The sequence below is a fragment of the Cygnus atratus genome, chromosome 4, assembly GCF_013377495.2.
Source record: "Cygnus atratus isolate AKBS03 ecotype Queensland, Australia chromosome 4, CAtr_DNAZoo_HiC_assembly, whole genome shotgun sequence".
Lineage (NCBI taxonomy): Eukaryota > Metazoa > Chordata > Aves > Anseriformes > Anatidae > Cygnus > Cygnus atratus.
The window spans coordinates 50,149,621-50,174,196 of NC_066365.1; the positions used below are offsets into that span (position 1 = coordinate 50,149,621).

Genomic DNA, 24,576 nt, shown 5'->3' on the forward strand with positions numbered 1-24,576 from the left:
CAATAATAGTTGGTGTAAGAGAAACCGTATGTGTAAGAGGAATGGAAAATTAGAACAAAAAAGCACCCCTTTTTATACCTTCACTGCATCTAAGCAGAACAAGTTTTCATAGGACTGATAAGCGATTGCAGCTCATTTGCTGTACTAAAGGCTAAAGACAGTTAGGAACTGGAAGAAACAACAATATTCATTAGTAAAGTCCACGTGTGCCCAACACACAGCCAAGTAACTCAAAGCAAAATGCTCTTTCCTCTAACATTGTTCAAGAAACGCAGTACCTGGCTGCTGGAATCTTGTTTCTCAGAAACCAGAATTGATTATAGATCTTCCAAGCTATGATGGTAAGAAACTACTTCACAAAACTCAGAAAACAGACAGGGAGAAAGGGTATCATCTTGGGCCATCCTAACCTCTGCTACAAGCTAATTACCAGACATCGATTACAAGTGGATGTGACACCGTATCAGGTTTGTAATGAAAGCAGACCATGAACAAAACCACGCAACAAAGATGGCTGGATGAATCATAGATGTTGTTCTCTCCACCTAAAGGAACTAACAGCAGAGCACGTATTCTGTGAGACGATCACTTGAGATCACTTGAAAAGGAAAACAACAGAAGCAGGTAACACCAAAGGAAACCTGGTGCTAGTTAGCTCTCACATACAGATGAAGGCCATTATCACCCTGCTTACTCTAAATATCAAATGAGTTTCCCCTCCCACTCTAGACAAACCAGCTATTTTTACTAGCAAGAGACTCCTAATCCGCGAATTGCTTCAGGAAGTGAGATGAGAGGGAGTTACAAACAAGTAACCAGACAAGCCTCTGAGATCACAGCCAAAGAAAGCCCAGTTCAACTCTCACAGCCAGCCCAACCTGGCAGCCCTGGGTAGAGGTGGTTCCAAAGACTGTGTCCTCTGAACTACCATCAGTCCAGATTTGATTGTCTTGAGAAACGAATGTGCAGAGGTGAAAACCACAAACTGACAGAGAAGTCTGGCATCCATTTTGTACCTTAGAATATTTCTCCTGTCTTTGGAATGTCTCTGTATGTACTGTAAGATGATGTGCCTTGTCTTCATGCTAAGGATAGCCTCTCTTGGTGCACAGATGTACGCAAACTGCCAGAGTGCACAGGGTAGATGTCTGAATACTTTGTGAGCACCAAACATCTACTGAACAGATCAGAGGGTTTAAACAGCAAGTCCTCAGTGGCTCACAGCTGTCTCCAGATGCCCAGCACCAGTACCTCCAAAGAGGCATGACAGTTACATTTACGACACTATAGTTTGTAACTTCCTTGTGCACTGATGGTCCATAACAGAAACCTGTAGAATTTCAGTCACAATCCAGAAGTGAAGGAACTAACTGCTTAAGTATACACTGATTATCAGTGTATACTTGACTCCATTTTGTGTGAAAAAGAGAAAACGTACTTTGAGAAAAGGTCAAGATGACCCAGGAATTGGAGACATCTAAAGGATAATTAACTGAGGAACTGCTCATTTTTGAGGGAAACATCCTGACTTAACGTGTCACCAATCAACCTAACCTGAACAGGTGGCTGAAAAACAAAGATAGGAGTATTCTAATGTGAAGTATCCATGCAGTATCCACATTATAATAGTAAAAATCACCCCCCCCGGAATGGGAGACCCCAGACCAACAAGGGACCCTCCCTTTCTGAGGACAGGCAGAATGATTCTGTCACGTCAGCTAATTAGGTAGCCAACTGGAGGCTAGGGGATTGCACAAACACGTAAATGTAGTGATAAGGGATTGTATAAATAGTGGCACAGGTAATCCTTAGGGTGCCAGCTCTGCAGGAAACCACCTGGTTACTCAGACTTGTGCAGTTCTGATATAAACAATATCTCAATATAGCGTGTGGATTGGCTTACTGCACACCGGGCAAGGAATCCAAACTTTTTAAAATCAGACACCAACCTCATAGCTGACTCCTAACACTCATTTCTTAACTTATTTTTGAACTACTCTTATCAGCTATGCAATTGCAATGTCCCTGCAATAAAGATGAGGCATTCAGTTTATAACTCAAAGTGCTATGTTTAGACTGAAACAAAATAATACAAAACCCAAGTCTTTCACATTTCTTTCAAAGGATGATCATTCATGACCCAGATTATCATCCTCTTTATGTACCTGATTTGATGGGAAAGCAAAAGCATGAAAATTCCACCTAGCTATTATGGGGTGACTAGACCCCATCGTAAGAATTCGCGGATACTTCCAGCAAAAAGAACAAGCGGTAATTCTCTTCAATTTATTACAGTTGAATCCACTCCTGGCTCTGAGCAAGCTTCAACTGTACTGGAATTTCTTAGAGCTCCACCTACCACAGCAGCAGTCCTGGGCTGTGTGGCTCCAAAATATTCAAGATGAGATCAGTGAAAGCATGAAGCTTAGGTCATACAAAACGTTCTCTTGATTGTGGAATCTGGTCATTAGCTTATTTTAAAAAGAGGAAAAATAAATAATGGTATCCCCTCATGAAGACTTACAGCCTGCTCATTTCAGATGTCCAGTTTCCTGAATGAAAATACTAACAAGTTTACCAACAGCAGCTTTGCTGGACTGCTTTGGTTCTATGCAACCAGAACTTAACCTCCTTTTAAGCTTTGCACTACCTAACTAGTTGCTTTCAGATTACTTATTTTTTGAAAGATGTAAACTTTTGATTGAAGAAGATGCCCCCCATTACTTTCATTAATTGTAATTAAGCTATTTTAAAGTTTTGGTTGAGAATTTTCATCCGTGCAAGAAAATGAAAGGATTTTTTTAAGCTTAATTTATTCACAACAACGATTTTAGCAATAGTTTCATAAATACCATGGTAGAATCAAGTAAAAGAAGAGATTCTAACTACCTGCAAGGTACAACAAAGACTGTCTAAAGCAACTTGCAGGACAAGTTCACTTGACTGGTAAATTTCATGCATCAATGTCTTATCCCTCCCTACATAAAGGCTCACAATCATCTCTGAACATTTTAACTAATGTTTTGAACTTAATGAGGCTCACTTTAACAGTATAACAGCATATGTACTGACAAACTTCCAGTTAAGTTTCTTCATAACTATTAAGTCAAGTTCACTGAAAAGGTATAGAAAAACAAATTACATCTGTGCCTACTTGAAAACATCTGCTTCAAGGAATAAGGTCTAGACATCCATGACAGTAGGTAACACAGGCTGCCTGCATGGCAAGCCAGTTGGTAAATGACAGAGGAACAAAGAAGCCTCTCAATACCAAAGGTTTTGAAAATTTCCAAGGTTAGTATGCTCCTATTTTAGTTTCCCATATTAATAATATTGTGTTGACTGTGTTTTCAAAGCTTCAGTTTTTCACTATAGAGTATGGGGCTAGTAACTCCAAACAAATTTGTTTTTCATATTACTATGTCTTTATGTGATCCACACACACATCCAGGACGTATTAGACCTGTAGATCTAATTGCTTGAAGATATAGCTTTCAAGGAAGCAGATATACTTCCCTGTTTTTCATCACTCTACAGTCCAAATACCCATGACTGTCAGATTTTTCCCCTCAGCATGACTCTGGAGTAAAGAGTAGAATTATTTTCTTTTTAGATGAGACTATTGGAAAGAAGACGTTGTGTTACAAGGCTCATTTTTCCCACAACCCAATCTTTGGCATAACAGATACAGAGAAATATACTCCCACCTAGCAACTATCTTCGGATGAAACTTGTTTTTACCTTTTCTATGACCTTTAACACAATGATGGAAGAGTAACATACAGAATATAGATTTGTAAGTCCAATTTGAGAATACCCCAGATTGTGACAGCTGTAAGAACAATAAGGTCAATACTGTCAAACCAAGAGGGAAATACAAACCAAGTCTTCAAGTCATTATCTTCTGGCGTGTGCTAAACTGTCTACTTCTAATACTGTTCTCTATGACAAGATGAATCTCACTGTGATCCAGAGGTAAACACACCGAGTTATTTTCACTATACATCATCTGGCAAAAAAATCCCTCCCACTCAAATACTACATTCATGGTTCAAGGTGAAAATATTAATAGAATCCAGGCTCTTGTTGTGTACGGGTAGGATGCTAAAGAACAACAGGATCTTTGTTTTTTCATAAGTAGTCTATGCACAAAATCAGCACTCCCAAATAACTTCACTAACATCTAGATTTGTTCCTATAAATACTTTCGTCAATAGCCAGCATCATTATTCCACTAATCATTTCAAGATGAGGCTGTAACAGCCTGGAATTGAGAGTGAAGACTATTACAAGCTCTCCATTACCATATGTATTTAGGGTTTGTAAGTTTAAAGAGCCTTTAGAAATCTTTTTCTCTTTCAGCAGAGCTCTGCTGAAATAAGCTTTCTGCAAAGAATAAATAACTCAAAAATATTACTGTCAGTATTCCATAATTGAAGTGATTATAGGAACACCAACAGTGAAAACTGAAAATATCATCCAACAAAACTATCCATGTAAGGATTAAATTATTTTTTTTTTTTTGTACACACAAACCAGGAGAAATCATCAACATTCGGTCTCCGCTGTGATGACACCCTTAATGATGACACTCCTTTGATAACCTGCGGAGCACTACCCAGCATTTCCACACTGAAAGCAAACTGATGAACAATTACTGTATTTGTTAACATTCCTCCTCTCTGAGCTGGCCACTACAACTCAGAAACATACAAAACATGGATCATTCCACAAACATTTGAAGTCACCCCTCTGTTTGGTAGTGCTGTCTCTCCTTGAGAGCCCACTTTCTGTTTTTCATTAAAAGCAGACATTCAAGAACAGACTCCGACCACCTTTTTTTGCTTCACAATACAGATTCTACACAGGCTAATGTCCCTTGGAGAGAGACATGAGTTACCTGTATGCAGCTTCTGGGAAGTCTGCCTCTAAAATGGCAGCAACGGTAAAGAAATGAGCCCAGAAGCTCTTTATTCCATACACTGACTTTGCACTACCCCATACTGGTTTTATTACGTACAGAATTCTCTGTGCATCATGTCAGAGGAAACGGCTTTGCAAATAGTTAGGTCTACAAGAGCATACTGCTGTACAGGTTCCTGATTCCAAATAGATTTCTGCTTAACACACTTGGGCTGTCCAACCTTGAAAGATTGAACAGAACAGGCATGAGCTCTGTCTAAAAGGCATGGAAGTAAAGGATGGCTTGCTCGTTGTCTAACCTGTTCACAGGTTACAGGGGCATAAAGCAAACTTGAAGAAATCCTTCCTTGAAAGGAAATATAGTTCTAAGACTAAGCTGAATATGCAGGAAATGAATTCATATTGCCAGTCATGATGAAGTTCAAACTACTTTCTTGAAGACCAAAACGAAAGAAAGGAAGCTTAAACAGAGGGATGCTGAGGAAGCCCTAAAACCTTAGAAGTTAAGAAGGAATATAAACATTGGAACCACATCTGAGAGAAATATTCCCCTGTGGCCCATGGTTGTTAAATCTGGTTTCACCTCCACTTCTAAAAGCAGATTAAGGTTTTTCCCTTAAGAAAACTTCAGATGGCAGTAGAATGAAGACCAGATGCATTAGTTACAAAAAATACTTCAAATTATGCTTTCAAAAAGCTCTTAATGATTTTATGTAGTACTGACAGAGTATGAAATCAGCTTCTCATTGTTTTCTTACAGATCAGTATCTCTTACTACAGACAACCTTACCTTCTAGGGGCTTTGGCTTGTCTTGTTTTATTATCAGGGTCTTAGCAAAGGGACGTAGATTTATTTTTTGTAAACCTCTCTACATAGGTTCTAGAAACATTGTTTTCACTTTTAACATTTCTCAAAAGCAGAAAAAATATTAAGAACATGTACTGCTTTTATGCTCTTGCTAGCTTTACATATGCAAAGCAATGAAAGGGGAAGTTGAAATCTTTCTTCTGCTCCAACAGATCAATTAATAAATACCAGTGCAGCTACAGTTGTGCAACCTTATTGAACACAATGGAGTTATAGAGGCATAACCAGAGGCTTAATTTTGCTACCAGCATTATGATTACTCATGCTAGTGAATGAAAAGGAAAGTACACAGCCTCATTTCTGGCTGACAGGAGAGAAATGCATCTTTCTGCCTATCTACTTGTTATGGAAGCTTGTGTTTTCTGAGGCACCTGCAATACTGAATGTAATAGAGCTCGCTGCTCGCTGGCTTATGCGGTGGCAACCAAACTTTCTGGTCGCATACATCACTTTTCAACATCAGGACACTCGTACATACTAGAGCCCCCCTGCCAGCACGTGATGGCACCTGTCATGTAGTGCACCGTCCTTTACTCCCACAAATTCTGAATTTAGTGCACGTAAGTAACGGCTGCATCTTGCACACAAGGAGCACACTCAATGGGTGCTGCATAACTGAGGCTGACTGAACATACACAGAAAATAAACCATTTCCAGAAGTGCAGCACCTATGCCACAGAGCACACCGGTCGTGCACACAGTTAGAACCCTCTTGCATTGCTCAGAAGGAAGCTGAGCAGCACCACCTCAATCCCCATTCGCCCATCAGCTATCACCCTGCATGGCAATCTTCACCTCTCCCTTGCATGATCAGCATAAAACCAACACGAGAGGGACAGATTAGCAGAACTTCAGGTTAGAACTGTGGCTGCAAAGGGGCTACAGTTACATTCACTTTTCTGACAGGCTATAGATTGAGAATGCCCCATCTAGATCTTATGCACATATAGAGGAAGATATTACTGCATCCCTTGGAAGTCTTTGAAAAGCAAGCACATCTATTTTGATGGCTGGCAAACAAGAGCAGAAGTTCCCTACAAGCTTTTTGTATGACTAGAAAAAGGTAAGGAGCAAACTGAACCTAAATGTACGTATTAATATCCCATAGTTTAATCACAGGCCATGGTTCCACATCAAGAAACCAATCAAATTTGAATACCATTTCCATTAGTATTTCAAAACACGATCATATCAGCTATTCATCTTTAGATATTCCACCAGTCTTAGCCCATGATAAGATGACATACCCATCATGTCTACTTTTCTTAGCAGATAAATCATCTCCTGCTGCAGGTCTCCTCTTTTTCCTTGGAGGCATCACTTTACTAAAGCAGTCTGATGAACTGCAAGACCGGAGACTTCCTACAGAGGGAATTAAAAACACCAGTACAAGAAATGAAACTGTTGCAGACCAGATAAACTGCGTCCACTAATAGGCATATTACAAAGGAAAGGGAAGGGAGGAAGTTAGTGGATTTAAAATACAAAATACATGATCCCCTTTCCAGGGCAAAATCTGTTTTACATGGTGTTCTATGATCAGATTTCAGTTAAAGTCAGTACTATGCCAAAATATACATTTATGCTAATACTATAACAAAAAGCAAGAACTAAGACTACCCTGAAGAACTACTTCAGTCTTCAGTCCAATTTTTTGAAATTAATTCAAATCAGAACTTCTGAGAGTTGTTCATTATTTTCTTAAATACAGACATGACCCAAAAACTAGAGCAGCGTACCTCTAGAAAACATAACCTTTTAATTATAAGCCCCAAGTTTTCTTTATTATACAGAGAGCAAGGGGAAAGGAAGGTTTGTTCATTTCTTCATTTGTTTGATTTGTTTTTGGTGAGGGAGGCTGGTTTTTGTTGGGTGATTTGTTTTTTGTCTTGTTTGTTAGTTTTGAAAAGAGACACATGACAACCACAAGTGGAAAATAAAAGTAGCTGTATCATTTGGATTTGGTTGGATCAGATAGTTCTCAAACAGCGAGGAGTTCCAAAAGTAGGAAACTGCCATTTTAAAACACTGGTGACGGTCAAGTGGCAGTCCTTCACTCCCGTTCTCTCAGCTGCATATTCCTATTTCTTCCTTTTGTCAGCGTCAGTGCGCTAATCCAGCTCACCAAACCTGTAAATAATTAACCCAAGCAAAAACAAAAACAAAATAAAACAAGCAAAAAAAGAAAAGTATAATCCTTTCTGTGCATTAGCACAATGAAGAGCATAGGATCAGCCCTTTTGACCACAGCAAGTTGTTTAACTGTCTCTGCTGCATCATGAAAGCAACAGGCTAACACTCCAGGCAGAATTTTGTCCTACTTTCATATACTGAAGACCATATGGACACCTGAGAAAGGTATGTGTAAGAGCAGCTCAACGAGCTATCAAAGCTCTAAGTGTTATGCAGAGAATTTTAAAAGGAAAGGAAGGGAGAGGTGAAGTATAAAAATCCAGACACAAAGCAATGCCAAAGAAACTTGCAAGAAAATATGAAGAAATACAGCATGCCTAGGCTGCCTTCTCTTAGCTTCAACAGCATCCAAAGTTTAGCTATGCTTTATTAAGACGTTCACAAAAATCTTTTATTTTGAATCACAGCACAGAAGCAAGCAAAAACACTTTTACTGCTTTTTGACACCAAGGGAACAGACTGAAACCAGAGGCCCAATTCCCAACAAATACTAACAGCAATCTTATGCTTACCTATTCTTCGTATCTTTGAAAGTCTCTCTCCTGTTATAGGAGAAACACATGTAAGGAACCTTACAGCCTCACAGGCCTTAAAGTACTCTACATGTACTTTATTCTAAACATGCACTGAAACTATTATGCATATGCAAGTAAGGATTTTTCTAGAGTTAGGCAAGACGTTCAAACCAAGTTAGTTAATGTTAATAATTGGTTTCAACTAATAAAGGTTTTGCACTTAGTATGCCTTCTTTGATCTTACCTTTACAATCTTTTATTAAGAACAGGTAATCTCTCCAGTTCAAAAAATACTCTTTCCAGTTCAAAAATTCTTCCTATACATTTTTATTATTATTTTTTTTATTATTATTTTCTTCCCCTCTTTTTTACTAAAGCTCCCCCGTAATAGCACCCTCCCAGGAAAGTACGTCCATAACTACACTATCTTTTCAAAGGAAAGCTTTAAGAGTACTATGCATTGATAATATCATTTAACTAGTTAGCAAAAAACTTCCCAGCATTATACCCATGAACTCCTACATATGAAAACGTAACAATGGCTGTGTCAGAAGAATACACTTCTAGAAGCACTGTCCAGAATATATAAGAGGATATTAACAATAATATTCATCTTCTCAAAAATATCAGGGATAGTTGAAGTAGGTAAACAAGAGATTATCAAATATTCACAGGATGCCCCAAACATTTGACTACCCAGATTAAAGAAACTAAGGAACCTGATCTGCTGAATGTTACCTGTTCCATCTCATTATGCCTGCAAATTAATGATACCACAAAACTGTATTCCCATAAGTTACTCTAAGTACGATGCTTTATGGCTTTTTAAATCACATTTTCAATCTTGCAGTAAGTATTTATTTGAAAACCTACACAAACTAAAAACACTTAAGACAACAACAGAACTTAACAGATGGCTAAAGACAGCCAACAGATTCAGATCTATGAACAAAACCCAGACAGAAACTAAACTTAATAAATGATATGTGTGCTAACGAACACATCATTTTGAAAAATATGTATGTACTTGAGTACTTGGAAGACAACCTGCAACCATCTCACTCCTTTGACAACAATTTGATTTTTTAAATGCCTTTCTGTTAAAAAAAACTATTATGATGGCCACAGGCATTGGATGCTGGTAAAACATAACAAAAAACACCAAACCAAACCCTCTAGGGTTTTCCCGTTTACTCCCACAAATGCTTGTTATTTGATTGGGAAAAGAAATACGCAAGGCTTCTGTGAAAAGAGATGCACAGCAGAAGATGAAAATAAATAAACGTTACAGAATGGGACAATCATTTTGTCAGCTCTGCAACCCCAAACAAACCAAAAAAAATAATCCAAGAATTCCTGTTTGAAGTCCTTTTCTCATTAAATAATAGGACAGTTTTAGGAAGATTGCCAAACTTGATATAAAAGCTTAAAGTGATAATATAATTCATCATACCCCAATTTCTCCAATGACTCATACAAAAAAACTTATAGCCTTTCTTGGTTTGAATGTATCTAGTTGCAGTTCTCAAACAGACAGAAAAGGGAAGAAAAGAGAGAGCTCAGAAATTGGTAAGCGGCTATTAAATATGTATGTGTACACACACACAGACAACCAGGTGGACAAACATATTGACTACACTTGCTTTCAGAGATTTAACAACTTATTAACTGAGTTTTGGACCAAATCTTCACTACGTTTTAGCTGTTGAATGATCTATTAACTACTAAGAACACCACTACAAGAACATTACTTGAGCAATATATACTTTTGTTACCAGAATCAGTATACTGAATTTGAAGGGTAGTTATAATTTCCTTGTAATAATTTCTGGAAGGTGAACAAAGCAGGATATTTCTGTTACCCCCATCTAATGCTAAAAACTATGTGAGTTTGGGTTTGTTTCAATTCCTGCAATTTCTTATTTTACAGCATAACTCACTAAGTAACATTAATATTAACCTTTTCCACACAGACCTGCCTAATTCTAAACATAAATTCAAGGTCTAGCTTTTTGCAGCTAATTTCACTTCTCACAGGCCTAATCATCTGCAAATGCACATGCAGCTCCCTCTGACTTCATGCAAAGTTTGACAGGAACTTTACTTACCGAGCGCAGCTTCTCTGATGTGATTATCTTCAAAGTTTCTTACTCCTGGGTCTCAACTCAAGATTGGCAGAACCCTCCTAGTTCTCACTTTTTTTGACACTTGAAGCTAGCATTTGCAAGGTAGAGCCTCCAAATGGCTGCTGAATAAGCCACCATCAGCCAAAAGCCTGCCGAGTATAAATGTTGTTTGCCAAACGTTCTATTCAGTACTTCCAAATTTGCAGGAGACGATTTACAGGAGACAAAGGGAAATATCAACTCAAGAGCCAAAATCCACCCCAAGAAATTTAAAACAACGCGCAGGATAAGCACCGCAGGGAGGGACACTCTTAGAACAGCAACAAAACCAAAATAAGCAAAAAAAACAGTGGTCAATAAAAACGAATTCTACAAGCTATGTCCCTATAGCAGTGATTTACTGCCATAATTTTCACCTTCTTTCTAGATAACGCCTGTGAATACTCCTGCTCTTCTGATGTTTAAGTAGATGGATGTTTCAAAAGAAAAATAATACCCTGTGAATGCTGAAGCAATTGGAGAGATACAGCTGCTCATTTAATGATGCAAAAAGACCGCCACAAACACAGTTAACAGTCATTGTTTTTTCAGATACAAGATGAGAAAAAAAAACTAAGATACTCATCAAAGCATCAAACAATTTGCAATCTTCTTGTAAAAGCAGGTATACAGGAAAAATGCTCTTCTCTGTCTTGAATTCCAGACTACAGAATTGTTTTGGACTCGAGAATTTTCTTTAAACCAATTAAAAAGAGTAGTGGCAAAATAATCTCCCTGCCACTCTGTCCCAGGCTTCAAGAAAACCAACGAAACCTTGTTTTTGTTGAAGACATTACCTCCTTACGTTAAACCAGCCAGGTGACAACAGGATATGTACTTTTTACTTTTCAAGACATTGTAGTCTGGATAGGCAAGCAAGTTACAATTTAATAATCAAATCATTATTAATGTAAGCTATTGAAAAGCTGCTAATTTTGTAGTCATGACAAAAATGACTATTATTTCAAATTCAAGAGTGAGTTTTCCAAGTCAATATATATATATAAAGTAGGAAAAAACTGTTTTAACGAATGCCTGTAATTCTTACCCTTACTAACAGCTGATACAGTCCCACGACACATTTACAGTCTTATTTTTTCAGATGTATACAAACACACTGAATGCTAACACATTGGAGTGTAATTAGAGCAGGTGGCATGTATTTTTAAGTGAGGTCCATGTTAGTTCCCAAATCACTGAAGAAATTTTGAAAATTCCATCATCTAGCTCTTAGATATCTAAGTTCTCACTCCAGGAAAATAAATACTAATACTTAGAAGAGCGACAATTGTCCAAAGTAATTTAGATGTCTGGTACATTTATTGTTAGTTCAGAAACAACTGCTTTAAAATGAATGTAATAAGCATTTAAAGTTCATTATAAATGTTAACCTAAAATTGAAATACTCCGTTTTTCTAAATAGCTTTTAGAAGCCTGAACCCAATTTAGATGTGCATTAAGTCATTCCCAAAACAGGGCCCCCACTGTAATAATGTTAACCAGGATACACGTCAGGAAAAGCACAGTAATCTCTAAGGATAAGGCTTGCTCCAAAAGACTCAAAGCGTGAAAAAAAAAAATCTTAAAGAACAAAAATCACCTCTAGATCGGTTTGATAACACCCAAGGAATGTTTTGCAGACCTAACGTGACTGCCAAATGAGTTCTGGATGGAAAACCTCAAATAAATACACAGCATCTATTCACTACTGTAAAGTCTGTAACAAAATGAATAGGTCTTGACAGTTCTTATTGGAGAACAGAAATTATTAAAATTTAAGTACATCAAAATCAAAGAATTTGTGAAGGTAAATTTTTTTTTTTTTTTTAAGATTTACATAAGACTCTTGTGTAAGATGTTTCAGAATTGTCAAGCCCCATGTGAAATGGACATGAGATATCACTGCACTATATTCGCAATGGCCATAACATCCCCCTGCTTGTCTATTTGTCCTCATACGAGGGAAACCAAATGCGGATGTCAACTGAACTCAAGGCTAGAAGTTATGCATACGCTGGGGCTTCATCCTTTTCTAAAAGGAGATAGAAAACAGGGCAGAAGCATAAAAACACTGGAATGAAATCTAAAGATGTTCTCATCTGTAGAGCAACCTCTATTTTCAACTCTCATTTCATACTTCCTTCCTGGTTTTGAAGGTTCTTTCATAGCTACTGTAAAAAAATAAGTTCTTTCCTAGGGTTTTTTGCCCAAACGCATTCAATGAACATGTTCAAGCTTTTGAAACAGCTTAATTAAAACAAACACAACGCAAGTAATAGGATAACCACAAATGTCAGAATAAAGCATTTCATCAAAATCAACAACTTGCTCAAACACCTTCCAAGAGAGATGATGAGAGCTCTGAGGCTCATTTCTTACATTAACCTTTCGCAATAGAAGCGCCAAGCAAGAGAGAGGACAAATTCCAAATACGTTAAGCACACCTACTCTTATCGATTAGTGACTGAAGGTGACTGCCTCGAGACCAATACCTCATGCTTCACAACAGCTTTTTGTGATCAAAAGTAAACAAAGATTATAGAATGTATTTTTAAACACAAAATCGGGATGTATCTGTGTTTAGTTCAAGCACCTAGGTCACCATGGGGAAAACTGCACATCTCCATCAGGAAATGGAAGAGGACATCAGTTCTAACAAACGGACAGTAAAAGGGCTGTCTGGAACTAGCTGCCTCAGCCTCTTCTGGTGAGGTTTTACATGAGGAACTAATTTCAAATACGAAACCACTACGGACACTGACAGAAAATATTTGATAGAAGCCTTTTACAGGCAGGGTAAGACAGTGCAACTATGAAATCAAGTCACCTGTTGCAGTATGAAGGAGGGTATACAAGCCCCAAGTAAGCTCTTTAAGATCCCAAACAACTCAGCCCTGTGCAACTCTTCCCATTGCTCTAGGCTATGAGTGTGCTAAATTTATAAGGTTGTCCCAGAAATCTCCAGGAGGAGCTGACAGCTCTCTCCACTCTCCTAAGTGCTCAGGGTAACATCAGCACACGTAGCCAGCACCTCAGGATAGAGAACAACTTGGAGGCAGATGGTAGAACAGATATGGCCACTTTTAAAGAACTGTTGTGCTGAATGATCAGGGCTTGAAGCCAACAAGTTATTTTCCTTCCTCCTTAGGTATCATGCCTGAAACACAGAAAGGAACGAAGAAAAAGAAATCAAGGCAGATACCAGCTCATAAGGAACAAGCACAAAAGAAGGCAACGAATGCTGCAAGTTATCAAGCCACAAAACTCAAATGCTGGTGAAGAAGAATTGGCAGCAAGCTAGTACCAGGCACCTGAAATGAAGGCCTCAAAAATGATGACATTTTATAGAACAGAAAACAAATTTGGAACTAAGAAATAGCCCTTAGACATATATTGAAAAATCTGCACAAGAACCAGGAAAATGTTCCCTCCAGCAAAATCGCTCGAAAAAAAAGGTTGGGCTGTTTGGAGCACAGCATTTAAACTCGGTCACAGGCAACACAATAACCACAAGAGGTCTTGCTTCTGCTCTGTTCTCACTGATGCTCTTTCAAGAGTCAAAACACTGTAAGAACACAGATATTCTGCTAGTCTAATGGGTTGAGTCCTAGGAGTGAGAGAAATTTTTCATAGTCTTCTAAAGAACTCACACAGAAATAGTAAAATGACACATTGCTGAAACCTACGTGAGCTCTTCACAAGTGGAGAAATTGAAAGCATGTACATTTATCTTGAAGAAAAATTTTAAAAAAGGCAGTTGCTTTCTAGAACTCCCTTAGCTTCCTAAAATTTCAGTTTCAATGTTAGAGAAACTTATTTCACAAAGCACGATTACATTGTTCTGGTCTATTTCTACTACGTCCCTATTAAATACCTGTCTGGTGATCGTCTTGACCAACGTCCTCTGTCAGATTCTGTAAGAGAAGAGGAATGATACAGTTAAACAAGACAGCGACCTTCATCGATCAGTAATGCTTTTAACCTTTACTTGATTTTGATATTCAACTTCATTATTTAAGGAACATCTAGCTAAAACCGCAGAGACTTTGTGTTTTGCATTTGCATTTATCTAAAAAAATTACCCCTTCAAATTTATCTAAGAAATTCAAGGATAATCTGTAACTCATTTGAAAAGTATCTTGAAATATTTTTAAATCAAAAACAAGCTATGCTTGAAGAGTGGAAGTAACTATCCACTGAATGGGGAACTTTACAGTGCTGTTCTAAACAGTTCCATTTAAATCGAATTTAGCATTTACCACAGAAGTGGCTTTGCTTAAGGATAAACACCCATACCTGTTCCCAAGAATACTGGTTAAAAACAACTGAAATCTTGGAAACAAATTACCCCCTTTTTAGGCAGTATCTTTTCCACCAAATTTGCAATGTATGAACAGAAGCAATATAGGCACTTCCAGATATGGTTGCAGTATAAGAAGTGTAAAAGCAGCAGGGATACTCTTCAAAAATTGTGTTTCACTCTTTGCATGGTTGCAAGAAGACAGCTCACTCATTCAACATTTTCCACAAGAACTGTAAGAAATTGGATAATGATGATTATCATCAGTATCTGATAGGTTTAGAAAAACTCGGATTGAAGAAACCTTCTGAAATAAACAACTCTCTGTTGCAGTGAACGCTCCTCAAACTCCACTCTGACCCCTGGTGAATAATCTTTCAAATTTTACTAATGCTGCTCACCTCCTAATTCTTCTATTTGAAACCCACAGCCTCTCAGACAGAAAGGCAGTCATAGTTTTACAGGAAGTGTAATCATGCAATGATTTCAACCACAGAAACATCCTGGACCATAACCCTAGCTATTCCACTGAGAAAAAATGGCAAGTCATTACCAGCCTATTGAGGGTGTGGTAAATCTTGTGAATATTTGCCAGCGTTGATAGGTGAGAATTCAGTTGAAAATCTAGAGGGGAAGAAAAAAAAAGTTTTAAATTGCCTGCTTTCCAGCTGTAGCAACCAAGGTCTTCACATATTCTGGTAATTTAATAAAGTCATCACAACACTATAAAACAAAGCCAACTCAATTCTCTTTCAGCATCAACATTTTCCAACATCAAATGGAAATGAGCAAGTTAAATCTGCAGGAGATCCTACGTGCACATTGTTCTTATGGCATGGATGATTCCCAGCAAAACAGAACTATACCTAAGTACAAAATTATATTAAAGTTGAAAAATTTAAATATTTACGACTTTTGTCTTTAAAATCAGGTATCATTACACAGAGTTTCCATGCTTCTCGATCCTCTTCTTCCATCTATTCCAAAAACAGTTTAATTCTCACGTAACATTCTAAAATCACTAGTACAAATACTTGTTTTTTAAAAGATAACAAGCAAGTACTTGCCTCCATGCTCATTTCTTTGCAAAACTAAATTACTGGAATACACTCACACAGTTGAAACATGACTTTTGTATAACGAACCAAAAGTCACAACACAGCAGCTAAGACCAAAGACCAAAAAAAAAAAAATCCTGACACTTCATGAAAGAAGCCTTAACTTAGGCACTGACTTTGCTTCCATGCTCCACAAATAAAACACTTGAGCTTGCTTTGGATGAAAAAAAAGAAAAGCGACGAACTAATTCTCCTCTATTCTTTTAAATCACCTGTTTTTGCTAGAGATGTGCCAAGAACAAAACTAGAAAAGTAGTAATTCACAAAAAAGATCAACTTGGATCCACTCAGGCAGGATGCGAATCAGCAGGAATCTCAGAAGCTGGGCACAGACCAGCTGAGAGAGATACATACTGCAAACTACTAGAAGACACTTCCCTTTAACCTGAAAGCAAACTAGCAACCCCACTAGAACTTGTGTTGAAAAGCACGCTGATTACACAGCCAGAGACATGTTCTGTGTGACAAGCACAGCCTCCCAAGCAAAATTCCCGTGTGTGCCCAGCGTCACTGCTACCAGCTGATGCACTGAAGCATCTTTACTGGGAAACGTTGAAATTGGCTTTCCAATTTAAGATGCAAGTAAGGACAAATCTATAATTCCCACATTTCCATCCGGAGCATTTTAAAAGAAGATCTCAAAATACACTGGAGATGACCCAGAATCTATGGATAAACAATCTGCACGGGACCCAAGGGGGTGGCATGGAGCTGGGACAGGGGAGGGTCAGGCTGGGTGTCAGGAGAAGGTGCTGCACCCAGAGGGTGGTCGGGCATGAGGACAGGCTTCCTGGGGAGGTCGTCACGGCACCGAGCCTGCCAGGGTTCACGAAGCATTTGGGCAATGCTCCCAGACACATGGGCTGATTTTTGGGTGGTCCTGTGTGGAGCTGGGTCCCAGCTGAGGATATTCTATAACTTTACAAAATATCAAATCCCCCGAAAAGCAAAAAACACCATTATAAATTTAAGAAATGCATTTGAAGGAACTGCCTGCTGTAACCATTCTGGTAGCACACATCAGCATGGAATTCTGTCGTCAGGGTGAATTAAAAAATTTCTAAAGATACCTTTAGGCATCACATGAATCACATGTTGCATTTACTGTCTTTTCTGGAAAGTCTCATTTCAGTAATAGCTGCCTACTTCTTAGCGTATTTTCCCCAATTCACCATCATAGCAAGACAATTTCTCTAAGTCAGATGTGCCAAAGATGGAATTTCACACTTTAGATGTACTTATAATCTATATCAAGACAAAGACAAGCCGTATCTTCTTACCACGCCATGGTAGGAAGATCTTGCATCTTGAACAGGGCGCTACATTTTTTTCTGTATTAAGTGCTCAATTAAGTTCCATTTTTGCTAGTCAAACAATACTAAGCAGAACCGTTCTGCAAAAAGAAAAAAAAACAACCCCGAGTTTCTTAGCCAGCCTTCAATCCAACATGATAAAGGATTATTTTTTTTAAAGGGGGGGGGGAATGGGAGGATTGGGGGAAGATGACCATTAAAGATTAAAATGTGATTTTAAAGTTTCCCTTGTTGTCCAGCCTAAGACCTACAAAGAACACAGGTCTTCAGAGAAAGCAGTTACACCTGGAGCTAACAAGTTGAAAACACTGAGCAAATACTTTCTTCTAAATTAATACTAAATAATTTAAGACAGTACTTTTTAAAATATTTTTTCTATCATTTTTAAACTAGATTTATATAGACTAGTTACTGCCTTCGAAATAAAACATTCCTAGGCGCTTCCAAACACATCACCAATACCAGTGTATTTCACGCCTCCACTGGAAATATCCTTACAATTTTAATCTGTTACTTCAAAAAACGTCACATAGTTATGATGAGCTTAGAGGAGTTACACAGATATATTTTACAGCTCTTACACAACAAGCATCCCACCTCAGTTCTGCACTGCCTGGTTACCCACATGAGCATTGAGGCTTCTAGAATGAAACCAGAGTCTCAAGTTGTGTCTTTTCCGCACGGGAAGCTGGCAAAGTCAGGATATTATCCAAAACAGAAAACAATCTTCTTTTCCAGTTCCTGCTACAAAAGCAAAGGTGAGCAGCTGCCAATGAATTACTCAGTTACATTACAGCTCAAGTCCCCTTCTGAGCTGCTCTCAGCCTTTGTTGTATGTGTATTGCAAGCAACGGCACACAAAGGATCCTATACCACTGAAAAGGCATACTTAGAGAAGAGTTTTTCAAGGAACAAGGGGTGAAAAATCCTTCCTCCCATACTCATCGAACACCGTCTTGAGAATGAGCCAAGGGGCAATGGCGCAGTCAACGCACCAGCCAGAGCCTGCTATCCCCTCAGGAAAACTCTCTGCTCAAACCCCAAATAGCACACGGCGCTGCTGGCTCTGGTTTTATTCCTGCAGAAAAGGAAAAATCTTGATCTGGGACCAAAAGAAGGAAACCTGCCTGCTGCACAAACTCTGAGTAGAAGGTATGCTGGGATGTTTCCCGAGGTACAAACTTCAAGAGGTGCACGTCAAACAGATCCGTCAACAAAAATGTACGTGCTTATTTTTCTTGCAGGTCTTAGCCCATCTTTAGCAAAGACTGAAGCAATGGAAATTCCAAATTCTATTACATAGTTTGAAATAATCCACAATGTAACACCTAAGGAAAAATATATACATCTGAGTAAAACAATTCCAGTTCCACAGGAAACCAGAAAGGAAAGAAATGCCAGAACCAACCTAACACCACGGGACTTAAACCTGGTCCGCAGGTTAGCGCTATGACAAGTACTGAACTCCAGGCTAGTCAATTAGTCCTAATCAGATACTAATTAAACGTAAACGTCAACAAGTTTTAAAATAACCTTTAAAATACTTCAGTATTGAAATTTACACCACAGACCTGATGGGAGGGGCAAAAGAAGCAGCAGCTGGCTGGGCTCATTACCTTAGCAAACTAAGCTAAACATCGTTCTGCTCCCCTCAGCCAGACACACCTAGAAACGCAAGGGACAAAAACCTCAAAATATCTGATATAAAAACCTCAATATGTATCGTAAGTATAAGCAAATGGCAGAGGTGAATGAAGCTGAATGCCCTAGTTTCCGATCTGAAATGTCAAATTCAAACCTGTCAAGTCACATTTTTAGGAAAAAAGATGACCGTGCTCTAATTTTTGTGTTGGCAAACTATTCACACGAGACCACAAATGAATATCTAGAAAAAGAGTATTTCCAGCTACAAGCCTACCCACACCTTGACACGTACTTGCCTGACATCTCTAACTTAGTTCCTGCTGTCAGAATTATCACTTCCAAGCTCTGACAACCCCCAGCCCCGGGCACGCGATTATCATCTCCTACAAAATTTGCAGTAGCACTAACGCAGGCCAGCAGCAGCCTCTCGAGTTTCCTTTAAAAGCTTCTAGATTATTTCAGCACATAGAAAACCTCTAGCAGCTGCACGTCTAAACAGTTAGTCTAAAAATATTATCCTAGACAGACGCAACACTTAAATGCTATAGATACAACTGCGCATTAAAAATTTACTGTGGAAGTCGTTGTAGGAGTAATTCTCATGACTGCAAGGATTTATCTGACTCAGCACAAATACTGTAGTGTTTCTGTAAGCTTCTCAGAAAACAATTAGATAGAAACACATGCTAGGCAGATTCACTCCTGAAAATTAAAGTGGAATGTTTCTGCATTTAGTTTTATTTAATATAATCAATCCTCGGCTTCAAATAACAGTACTGAAGGAAATCTGCAGTAATGGGGGAAATAATACTTCAAAGCACTGTCTTCCTCACCAGTTTTAAATAAGCCTTACTTTTCCAAAAAAAGAATCCCTTTGGCATCTCTCAACTCCACAATGTCACGCTCTGCACTCTGCTTACAGAATTACCCTAACAGTAATTGACTAATGAATTCTGGAGTTCAGCTCTGAAGCCTACGTTTGGTGAAAGTCTTCAGTACTTACATTCAGGAAGCAGAATCACTACACTCATTACTGAGCGTATTTTGTTTTAAAAGGAACGGGTGCCTCAGTTTTGCTTTCATTTACACAGAAGCACCACAACACCTCTAAAGGCAGAGATGCCCCAAGTGCAGCGCAGCGCACGGAGCAGCTCGGAGCTGACCCCGCGCTCCTGTCAAAGCCAGGATTAAGAACTCCTTTCCACCATCCCCAGCTGAATCCCCCCAGGCAGCGACACCCTGGGCCACGGGCAGCCCGCAGAAGATGTCTCTCTCCCCGTCCACCATGCCAGAGCAAGCAGGCAAGGAGAGGCAGAGAAAAAGGCTTGGGAAGCAGAGGAACATCCTTGCTTTGATGGGGTTGAACACAGGGCCTGGTTCAGTAAGAAAGAAAGTAGAGCTGAACTCCAGCCGCGGCTGGACCATGAGGGCATCCAACGAACCGTATGGAGAAGTGGGGTGCCCGTCCTACTCGAGCCCACCAGGAGCCAGCCATCAGAGCTAGAGACGTGGTGCCACCAGGCTTTTCTCCTGCGTGCACACCTGCCTACAGACCAGCACCGAGCTCAGAGGTACTGCTGACACCAGCTGTATCCAAACCTGCACTTGCAAACTTGAGTCTGTTTTCCAAACGCTACGCCCTAAAACGTTCTGAAGCAAAACAGAGCGCTGTAAGTAACTGGAAGAAAGGCCCACCAACAAAACGTGGCTGAAATGACAAGGTACTAAACCACACCTGACTTAAAATGTATCACTGTAATGTAAACCTTCCCTGCCACATTCGGTATTACCACGTCACCTGTCAGCCACGTTACCTGTGACAAAATATTTCAAAATGACTGCGTGCTCCGCAGATACAGAACAGCATTAACGTTTTTGCCACAGGAAGAAATCCTCATTTTACCTAGGTGTTTAATGTGTACCCTGACCCGAGGCTTGTTTACAAAAAGAGCTACTGCAGATTAAAGTTCACTGAGAATTTTGGAGCAATTTAAGCAGTACATAAGTTGCACAGCTACTATTTAGTTTGAATGTATTTCCATTTATCTTTGATTGACTTGGAACAAGTCAGGCCTATACCAACAGATACTCCTTAAAAACCCTGCGCACTGCCTCATGTTTTGTGGCCTTTTTTTTTTTTTGTAAGAAAAGAGACCCAGCACTGAGTGCATTTATGGTGCAATCTGTCTGTTGCTGTTGCTGCAAATACCACCATTTGTGTACCCACTGAATGTATTTGATAAGCGTTCCTAAGGGAGATTCCTGCCAGAACATAACAACGCCGGAATGACCCGCCACAGCTAGAAAAGAATGAGTAAAAGCAGTGGAAAATTAGAACCAATTTAAGCCTCCTTCTAAAGCATGTATTACCAAATCAAACAGCCCTTCAGTGATTTTGTGCTGCTGAGGTTGTGAACAGCCATTCTTTCAGCCAAGATCGTGGACAGCTGAGTTACAAGGCGTTTCATACAGAACCAGTTTTACACCCATCTGATGGGAAGTGCTCATCCAGCCTAACTCACTCTACCACCAAATTCATTTTGAGGAGCATCACTGAGTTAATTTTGAATCACTGAGAGCGATGGCCCCAGAGTAGTTTGCCCGCAGCACTCTCAACTTCATGCCAGATTAGGTGGTGTTTGTCATCCTACAAAGGGCACAAAGCTAATAAAAACTTTGTATCCTGTATGCCAGCTGGTTCAGCAGAAGTGCAACCCTGTCCAGATCCAGTGCACGCTGCCAGGGCATCCAGCACCACATGGACCCGCTACGCATCACGATGGAGCTGCAACAGCCTACGAACAGCCACGCCAGGCCCCGATGTTACTGCCCCAGCTGTTTGCTTCCTCCTGGCTGCCAAAATTACAGATCCCACAGCTCTGCCCGCAGCAGGGGCCACGGGCACATTCCCTAATCCACTGCACGCAAAAATCTAACGCGTCACCTTAGTCACCGTAAGTAGAGGGCAAGAGCTAACCCAGATAAATTTGACTGACTGGATTAGAGGGCGCTCCCACAAGGCCCCTGACCAGAGGAGCAGTGGAAGCAGGAATCTCGTGGGCAGGAGCGAGCCCCTGCAGTAGGCAGAGTCCCAGGGTCTGTGCAGCCATGCATCTGCAACAAGTGGCACAGAAACGTGCCACGCCAGCTCGTTCCCGATGGCAAATTAAAGCCTTGTGGCCGTAACAACAATATGTATTTAAAAATAAAATACACATCGCTGTGCAAACTGGGATGTGGCTTGTTGGTTGTTTTTTTAAACCGCTTTACGAGCCAAACTGAGATATTGTATTTAATCTCAAACGTATAATTTTAAATAAAATGTTTTAGTTGGACAATATGAAAAAAACGCTTCTCTGGGATTTGCAAGCAGGTACATTTAAAATAAGGCTTCTGCTCGAAGCCCTTGTTAGTAGCATTACTCATTGTAGAAAGAAATACACCATCACCATTAAGTGTTCTAATATTTAAATTGGATACAAGAGTTACACGTATTTATGGGATGTATGTTATTTCCTAGCACTTCACTTCCCACAAAGCATTTTACAGAAATCAAGCATGATTTCCTCTTCTGCTTCAAGATGCAAACAAAACCAGGACAAAATGCTTTGGAGTGGAAAAGAAAAGTCTTTGTTTTCCTATCTCCAAAGCGATGGGGGGAAAAAAGTAAAGATACAGAATTAGTGACTCACCTAAAGTTAATACAAGTTACTCAGACAAAATCAAATTTAAATAAAGTGCTGAAACTGCACAAATAAAAACTCATCCTGGTACAAAAGAATAAAGAGAAGCAGTGAGAGGAAAACTGCTTACTTGCCTAACTCAGCTTACTGCATTCCTTGCAAACAGAAGACATTTCTGTTTATTCTTATTGGACTTGCAAGAAACTTGTAAGCAAACGTTTGCAACGGAGAAAAGGAAAGCTGTGCTTCTTATCCAATGTGAAAAAGCATTATGTTCAGTCTCAGAAAGAAAAAACAAATGAGCAAAAAACGTAACAACAGCTTACATTTTAAGGGCAGAGAAGGATCACAAGGAATATTCTGCCACTTACCGTTGCAAGCATTTAATCAACGTGGAAAAAAAAAATTACTGCTACGAATCTACCGATAACAAAGCAAGTTAATTTAGGAAAACATTTCTTTTTAAAATACAACATACAGCAGGCCACGAACTGCGTAGAATATATATATATATATGTACGGAGGTGGAAGATCCATATACCCCAAGGGACATTTTGAAAGGGAAAGCAGTACCAGCTGGAGGATGAGGCAGTAATTTGGTTTTTTTTTTTACAGAGAAATTTAAAAAATCACTATGCAGCCTTCACCATCCTACTTTAGGAAGCGGCGGAGTGCCGTAGGAGCAGTTCACACGCGTGTAACGGAGCCCTCCGGGTGTTCCCTGGGGCAGGGCACCCCGCCGAGGCCCCCCAGAAAGCATTTTCTAGAAGGCCGGCCGGGCGCGAGGCGGTTATGGGGGCTCTAACGGCAGCCGTAACCGCCGGCACGCCGCGCTCCCCACACACTCACACACAGCCCGGAGAAGCCGGGCCGCCCGCAGACGCGTTCCCACAACGCCCCGAGCGGTCCCCCCGCACCGAGCCAGGCCGGGCCCCCGCTGTGAGCCGCGGTCGCGCCCCAGCGCCCACCGCCCTCAGGGCCCCCCCGCGGGGCGCGCACCTCAGGTGCGGGGGCGGGGAGCGCCGCCGCTGCGCCTGCTGGGAGTTGTAGTCCCGCGGCCCCTCCCCGCGCAGGGGGGGCGGCGGCGGGCGGGACTCCACCTCCCACAATGCACCGCGTTCTACCCCCCACCCCCGGAGGCTCTCCCCTCCCTCACGGCCCCCCCAGGCTGGGGGAGCTGCGTCACGGCCCCGCTCCCCTCACGGCACCCTCCAGCCCCTCGCAGCCCCCCCGCGGCCGTGAGGGGGGCAGGAGGAGGAGGGGCGGCCCGGCCGCTACTCACTGACAGCGGCGCCATCCGAGTGCATTTTCGTGCAGCGCGCACGCACGGCCCGGCCCGGCCCGGCCCGGCTCCCTCGGCCCCTCTCTCCCAATCGCACGGCACAAGCGCGGACGCCTCCCGGCCCCGCCCGCCGGCGGTGCCTATTGGTTGGCGCCGCCCGTGGAGGCCGCAGGTTGTGCCGTGCGATTGGGCCGCGCTGCTGTCAGTCTCCTTCCACCTCCCCCAGCCCGCTCCCGCAGTCCTATTGGGCTCGAGCGTGGGCTAACCCCGCCTCCTTCCGCTCTGATTGGGCCTGATGGCTGTCACTCCTGGCCGGCCTTGAAAGCGCGTGCAGAGAACGCCACTTTGTGTCAGCCGCGCCTCCCATTGGCTGCGGAGGTCGAGGGCCGCGCCCACCGAGCGCTGCGATTGGATGAGCGGGACGGGGCGGGGCTCTGCTGTGGCAGCTAGGGGGGAGGCTGAGGGGATGGGGGGGCTGAGGGAGAGGGAGAGGGGAGGAGGCTCGGGTCCACAGGGAAGAAACGGATATAGAGGTTAAAAGGGAAAATAAATAAAAATTAAAGCAGCACAAG

At 40.9% G+C, this 24,576-nt stretch overlaps 1 protein-coding gene across 9 annotated transcripts in view; it reads right to left on the bottom strand.

Annotated features, from left to right (window-relative positions):
* Positions 1-24,139, bottom strand: part of DCUN1D4 (defective in cullin neddylation 1 domain containing 4) — a 36,329-nt gene extending 12,190 nt beyond the window's left edge. For 2 of the 9 annotated variants that reach the window (XM_035554663.2, XM_035554647.2), the window contains exons 1-5: positions 24,005-24,139; positions 15,518-15,588; positions 14,539-14,578; positions 8,497-8,526; positions 7,039-7,153 (exon numbers count right to left, since the gene is read on the bottom strand). In XM_035554663.2, coding sequence (XP_035410556.1) covers positions 7,039-7,153; positions 8,497-8,526; positions 14,539-14,578; positions 15,518-15,588; positions 24,005-24,029 — 281 coding nt within the window. In that variant the 5' untranslated portion in view covers positions 24,030-24,139. Of the gene's footprint in view, positions 1-7,038; positions 7,154-8,496; positions 8,527-10,607; positions 10,775-14,538; positions 14,579-15,517; positions 15,589-17,362; positions 17,476-24,004 lie in introns of those variants that run through there. The other 7 variants (XM_035554672.2, XM_035554655.2, XM_035554683.2 and 4 more) reach the window with 6 other exon arrangements.
* Between the last annotated feature and the right edge of the window lie 437 nt (positions 24,140-24,576).